Source organism: Pinus tabuliformis, chromosome 2_1 (genome assembly GCF_031772625.1).
Source record: "Pinus tabuliformis cultivar Carrire ecotype Pingquan chromosome 2_1, CPIR1, whole genome shotgun sequence".
NCBI lineage: Eukaryota > Viridiplantae > Streptophyta > Pinopsida > Pinales > Pinaceae > Pinus > Pinus tabuliformis.
Genome location: NC_142299.1, coordinates 4,396,453 through 4,403,414, shown reverse-complemented (window position 1 = coordinate 4,403,414; position 6,962 = coordinate 4,396,453). Strand labels below are relative to the sequence as shown.

Genomic DNA, 6,962 nt, shown 5'->3' with positions numbered 1-6,962 from the left:
AAACCCTTGGTGGAATCACCGCCTTTTACCAGCATCTGAAGAAGCCACTATCAGTTACAGTTCCAGAGAAGGACAATAGATGAATTGATGGGCATTGTATCAGTTTAGATACCACATCCGGATTATCTGAATAGCCGATGGCAACAACAGAACATATAATTTCAGATCACGTATGACAAGACTGAGGGGTGGAAGGGCAACAGGGTGACGTATTCCTCGGTCATTGGAGCCCTGGTAGTAGAGGCGGGGAAAACGTCTACGAAAGACTTAAACCCAATAATTAACCTTTGGAAATGCATAAAAAAAAAATTGGAAGGTTGAGCCTTTCTTTTGAAACTTTAAAGAAACAATCACGATTCTTTTAAGTAGTAAAATAAAAGCATAGCCAAAACGTTTTCCCATCCAATAAGATTAGATGGAAGGTCGAACTAAGTAGGTCACCAGGAAACAACTAGATAGAAATATGTAGAGACGCCTGTTTAATTTGGATTGGTCAATCATGACAAAGCGTTACTTAAAAGTTATTTAATACTAAAAAAATGTGTTATTATGAAAATGCATGTCTTATAAGCTATTTAATATTTAACTCAAATTATATATCATAATCACAATGTCATTATCAATAAAGAATAATAGGACAAATCAGCATTGCATTAAGTTATAAATCTAAATCTCAACCGTAGAAAGTGCCAAAAGCCATGATTGATTTGAAGTTTGCATTATTGTTAATTTTATATGTAAATGCTCTTTTGGACACCTTCCTGCCTCTGCTATTGAGGAATCGCAGATCGAGTAATTTTGAAAGCAATTTAGTTACATAGCGAACATTACAGTAATGTTGAGTTACATAGGAAACATTACAGTAATTTTGAAAGCAATCTAGTGCTACGAGGGAGCTAGTAAGCAGTAGACATGTCATAACTTGAGAATTGAAACTGGAAAATAAATAGGACAATAATTTATCACACTCAAGGTGCGGGGGAGAGGATAACAACAACCACTCCTACTATAAACATAAAAGCTTTGACAAGTGCACAATTAATTGTTACAGTGGTATATTAAAGTAATATTATTATAATTTGAGAATTAAAATTGAATAAGAAATATAACAACAATTTGCCATACTCAGATAACAAAAGTAGGGTGGAGAGAATGACAAGAATCACTCCCACCACTCACAAAAGCTTGACAACACGCGTAACTATTGTAAACGCACACACTTAACTATTACATAACTTATTACAATAGCATCCAAACGTCAAAAATCCGTCTTTTACTCTTTCAGGCACATCACTCAAAACAAGCAATGACAAATTCCAGTAATCAAATACATGCAAAATGCCCGTCAAATTCCATCCCTGAGTCGCACCACTCACAAAAGCTTGACAACACGCGTAACTATTGTAAAACGCACACACTTATTCCACGACATTGAAAGACGTACCATTTTTAAGGCCGAGAGATTGATCCGCGGTACCAACTCTGTAATCGAAGCATCGGCGTTTCACGGAGGAGCGTGAGATGCAGCAGATTGTGAAACCCCAGAGCCACAACTGGTGGACTTGCTGTTTTCAGAAACATGAGATCTCACAAAACCAGGCTGTGTGGGATCCGGTAATGTTACAAGATGATATGAAAGCATCAAATTGATTCGAAACATCGATGGACGAAGTGATGAGTCAGCTTGTGTACATAAAAGTCCAATATGAATGCATCTCAATGCTTCCTCCACGTTGCACGTTCCAATGATGGCTCGATCAATCATATCCACAATATTCCCTCCTTTGTATAATCTCCACGCCTGCAGAATAATCACGAAAAATCGTCATCTTGATACTTTATCGACCTTAAAAAATCGTATCAAAATATATCAGTAGTGAAATTTCTAAATTCACACTCTTCTAAACGGTTTATAGATGAACCCATGCTATTAAGTTTCAGTATTTTGGGGAAAAATAATTTGGTATTTTGGGTAATTATTTTTGGGATCTTTGATTTAAACATTTTTATAATTAGATATTTTGAAAAACATACTGGCCCAATTCCAGTGAAAAATGACTTTTGGAACAAAATTACATAACCTAGATAAGGTAAATAAGCTCAGCTGGAAATAAAATGAGAACAATATCAGAATGTCTCACCCATTCTAAAAGCGTCTGCATATCAAGTGACAGATTATTATCACTGTTTTTTCTTCCTGTAACAAGTTCCAAGAGGAGAACGCCAAAGCTATAGACATCTGCTTTTCCAGATAATTGCCCCTGCATAGCATACTCTGGTGCCATATACCCGCTGCATATCCAAATTACAAAGTCGAAGATTATGTAGTGAGAGAAATTTTAGGAATTGAGTGAGGATCAAGTGAAAACTATTTGCAAAGGAAATCGTATTCCTGTATGCTCGAATGTTAAAACATAACAAAGCAGGTAAATACCCAAAAGCAAAATTGTCAATCCTCTTGAAATCAATAGCACACATTAAAACATATCCATCACTAATTGTTAATAGCTTTAGACAATGTGTAATAATCTTACTAAGTTCCAGCAACTGTTGTGCTGACGTGGCTCTCATCTTCAGGAAATAGTCTTGCTAAGCCGAAGTCTGCTATCTTAGGATTCAGATTTTCATCCAACAAAATATTGCTTGCTTTAATGTCCCGATGAATAATCCGCAGTTGAGAATCCTCGTGCAGATAGAGCAGCCCGCGAGCCACTCCCACTATAATGTTGTAGCGTTTCTGCCAATCAAGCTGGTTGCGTTTGTTTGGATCTGTATCCATGGATGCAGTACGCTAACTAATCATCATGACCCAGATAAATATATTGGAACATTAATGCATTTTTTCAGATACAAAATAGAAATGAAGTGACTCACCGAATAAGATTTTATCGAGGCTTTTATTGGGTAAGTATTCATAAACAAGCAACCTTTCCGATCCCTCTGCGCAACAGCCTAATAGGTTCACCAGATTTCGATGTTGAATTTTGGCCACAAGTTTAACTTCATTCATAAATTCTCTCTTTCCTTGCAGAGATCTTAAGGACAGCTTCTTCACGGCTATTTCCTTTCCATCTTCAATAGTTCCCTGAAAAATTCAGCCAGGTGCGGTGAGAGTAGCCTATAATTTAAGATTCTATAAACTAGTAGAAGATTTCTAGTTCGTTAACGTTACCTTGTATACGGCCCCAAATCCACCTTCCCCAAGTTTATTTTGATCATCAAAATTTTCCGTAGCAGCTATCAGTTCCTCCATGGTAAACGCAATTTGCCGATCCTGCCCGATTAGTGTGTCTTCCTCGACTTGGCCATGATCTATATAACGAAAATACACAGCTTCATCATAAATATATAGGGGCAAGCAGAAAAATAGATTTCCTAAAGAGAATATATGCGAAAACCGTGTTCAAAAAACAAACTTTAACAATAGTCTAACAGAGCAAATAAAGCTGTATGATATATTGACAATGAGATATAAAGACTTGGGGGATCCTTCATGCAACTACCTTCGGAAGGATTTCGAAATATGATAGACTTCAGTCTCCTCCTAGTTGTTAACACGCATACCAATAACAGTAGAAGCAAGCCGCCAGCAACACCCAAAATTATGGGTAAATTGTTTGAAGATTTGTTGTTCTGCGTACTATTACTGGATGTTGTGGTCTGATTCGGTGGTGTATCAGCAACTGGGCTATTAGGAGGTGGAGACGAAGTCGAATTAAAGAATCTATAGATTTCATAACGAACTATGCAGCTTCCCATATAACCCCGTGCTCCTTGCCTTCCACTGCAAACTGTAGAAATATAGTTGATTGCTTGTTGCAAACATGATGTGCAGTTGTCTATTGACATATCTCTGGTGCACTGGACCAGACCGTAAATCATTCGAGACAAGGAGTCTATTTGTGTTCCAGAAGCATATAATGTAGATCCAGATGTTGCTTCATCTACCAACTTGATGAATAAGCTGTTAACAGCCGTAATAAGAACATCAGCACTAGGTGTGACATTATCCGGATTACAAATATTCCATCCATCAATGGTATCCAATTGTCCGAAGAAACTATAGTTCTCATAACGCAAAAAGCATTTTTCATCTTCAATCCACATTAAACCGCCGCCTGCATTCCCACAATTTTGTCGAAGAGTAGTGTTTGCTTGTTGTGAACAATTGTAGCACTGGTCGGGTGTTGTGTCTCCCCGACATTGCAGAAGGCCATATACTTGGCCATTCTCAGAAGTGTTAAACCCTGTGTGGGACGAATCTTTAATAAGCCTAGTCATGACACTGTTCAAATTTCTCTCGTACTTACTGTCTGTTGCATAGTTAAAATTGTGGTGGCATGTAGAATGGTGCATCACATGTATTGTTGCCTTGCAAATCTGCGACTGAAGAGTAATTATCATCAAGAGAAGTGCCATTCCATAGAATAGTTGAACAGCTTGGGTCATGAGAAGTGTCGAGCACTAAACTCTGCCGTGGAGGATTGTCATGGCCATTGGAGAATGGAGAACCTACGATGCTCGAAATTCTGATTTTCTCTGCACACATAGACGCATAGATCATGTTTTTAAGTTAAGTTTCTACGCGCATACGAGCTACTAAGAGTCAATGAAAGCAGGTCAAATGAGAAACTGTAGATATGATGACTAGATACAATCAACCTAGGCAAACAAAGTTTCCCCTGCATTTAAAGATTCTACGCGCATACGAGCTACTAAGAGTCAATGAAAGCACGTCAAATGAAAAACTATAGATACGATGTTTAATTCGTTCAACATTGCCCTTTGTCAATTTTTAATGAAAATTCATGAACCTCAATTCGAATACAGACCAAGCCTATCCGGGTAATTATCTATTAGTATGGGTGAAATATTATTATTTTATCGTTTTATTTATCGGTGAGCAATCTAATAGGCCATGTTATTTAATTATCTTATAACCTTTCACCGATATATGACTTTAACGCTTTAGATGTTGATATGAATTATCAATTTCTTAGTTTAGAAGTTTTATTGTTATTTATTTTGTTATGAGTTATTTATTTTATTATTTTTTATTTTTTTATTTATTTTTATTTTTTTAACTTCAATTTAAGGTAGATGAAGATCTATATTTTTTTAATTGAGGGTTTTTGTCTGAAGAGTTGCGATGTATGACTTTAGGGCTTTAGATGTTGATATGAATTATCAATTTCTTAGTTTAGAAGTTTTATTGTTATTTATTTTGTTATGAGTTATTTATTTTTTTATTTTTTATTTTTTTATTTATTTTTATTTTTTTAACTTCAATTTAAGGTAGATGAAGATCTGTTGATTTTATTTTTTTAATTGAGGGTTTTTGTCTGAAGAGTTGCGATGTATGACTTTAGGGCTTTAGATGTTGATATGAATTATCAATTTCTTAGTTTAGAAGTTTTATTGTTATTTATTTTGTTATGAGTTATTTATTTTATTATTTTTTATTTTTTTATTTATTTTTATTTTTTTAACTTCAATTTAAGGTAGATGAAGATCTGTTGATTTTATTTTTTTAATTGAGGGTTTTTCAAGAGCATATGTTGAGCATTTGTTTTGTCTGAAGAGTTGTAGTGTGTTACATAATCTGTTAGATTGCATTGACTTTTAATAAATTTAAAAAATTATATTTGTGTGTCATGTGGCTCTCAGCCCACCAATTTACTAGGAATTTGATATTATTCTAATTCTAATAAGTTTCTCGTTATTATTTATAACATTTATTTAGATATAAGCAAATTTTGTTTAACAAAATGGTCCACTACTTTTAATAAATTAAAAAGAATCTAGAGATTTGAAATTATTTTAATTCTAATATTCTTTATAAATATTATAGTATGATGAATAATAATAATTTATCATTTTGCAATTGTTTAATTTTTTAAAATAAAAAATTGAGAAATTTTAAATTTTTTATTTTAATTCTTTTTAAAATTATATTTCAATTTAAAAATATTTTTGAAATCTACCATTTAAATAATAATAAAATATAACTCAATTTAACATTACTTTTAACTTGGACGACACTAATAAGCAGCCTGTTATGCAGGCGTGGAGATTATACAAAGGAGGGAATATTGTTGATATGATTATACAAAGGAGGGAATATTGTAATGTCCAACGTGGAGGAAGCATTGAGATGCATTCATATACTTCGTCCATCAATGTCTCGAATCCCACACAGCCTGCTTTTGTGACATCTCATGTTTCTGGCTCCACCAGTTCTGCTAACATCTCTTCTACGTCGCCTGCTTCGTTTCACGCTCCTCTCCCTAACGCCGATGTTTCCACATATATATATATATATATATATATTTTTCTATGTTGTGACATTAAGTGCCTGCGCTGAGAGACACACAGATGCATAATGTGTAATCATATTTATTTACTTTGTTGTTCTGACACTGAATTTTAAAGTTCAAAACAATGCAAACTTGAACTGAATCATGGCTTTTTCACATTCTACGGGCTACATGTAGATTTGAATTCAGAATTTTGTCCTATCCTTTGGTGTTATGAAAATATTGGATTGTTATCCTTCTGTATTTGTAGTGTTGGGTATAATTTATTTTTTATATTACTAAGTAAATACTTTTAATTTACTATATTATTATTATGGAAATTATTAATTTGCGAATAAATTATTGTGGATTACTTATGATTTTTAATGAATTTGTAAAGTTCATGTAATTATATTAAAAAATGTGGTTAATTTATATTATTTTTTACATGATGTTATTTGTTATCTGATAATAGTTTCATTATTGTATTAGATAAATGTGAAAAAAGTAAATGCAAATTTAAAAATACAACTCAGTTAATATTGAAAATTCTATTTGTATTATAAAAGAAAATAATATAATTATGCTAACCTCTTTTATTATAATTACATCAACCTAGATCTATCTTTACTTTGGATTTACCAAGCACCCAGAGTATCAAATCTC

The 6,962-nt window shown here is 33.6% G+C and overlaps 1 protein-coding gene across 1 annotated transcript; it reads right to left on the bottom strand.

The window, feature by feature from the left end:
• Nucleotides 1-1,478: 1,478 nt before the first annotated feature.
• On the bottom strand, nt 1,479-4,419 carry LOC149198407 (cysteine-rich receptor-like protein kinase 8). The gene is made up of 6 exons (XM_089403690.1): nt 3,504-4,419; nt 3,173-3,312; nt 2,875-3,085; nt 2,535-2,769; nt 2,142-2,292; nt 1,479-1,801 (listed from the first exon to the last, which is right to left on the bottom strand). The coding sequence occupies exons 1-6, from the start codon at nt 4,417-4,419 to the stop codon at nt 1,505-1,507; spliced, it is 1,950 nt and encodes a 649-aa protein (XP_089259816.1). The 3' UTR covers nt 1,479-1,504.
• Nucleotides 4,420-6,962: the final 2,543 nt, after the last annotated feature.

Coding starts and splice junctions, on each gene's coding strand:
- LOC149198407 (XM_089403690.1), bottom strand. CDS start 4,419: ATGGCACTTCTCTTGATGATAATTACTCTTCAGTCGCAGATTTGCAAG. Junction 3,086..3,172: donor GATTTGGGGCCGTATACAAG/GTAACGTTAACG, acceptor TGAATTTTTCAG/GGAACTATTGAAGATGGAAA. Junction 2,770..2,874: donor CCTCGATAAAATCTTATTCG/GTGAGTCACTTC, acceptor CCATGGATACAG/ATCCAAACAAACGCAACCAG.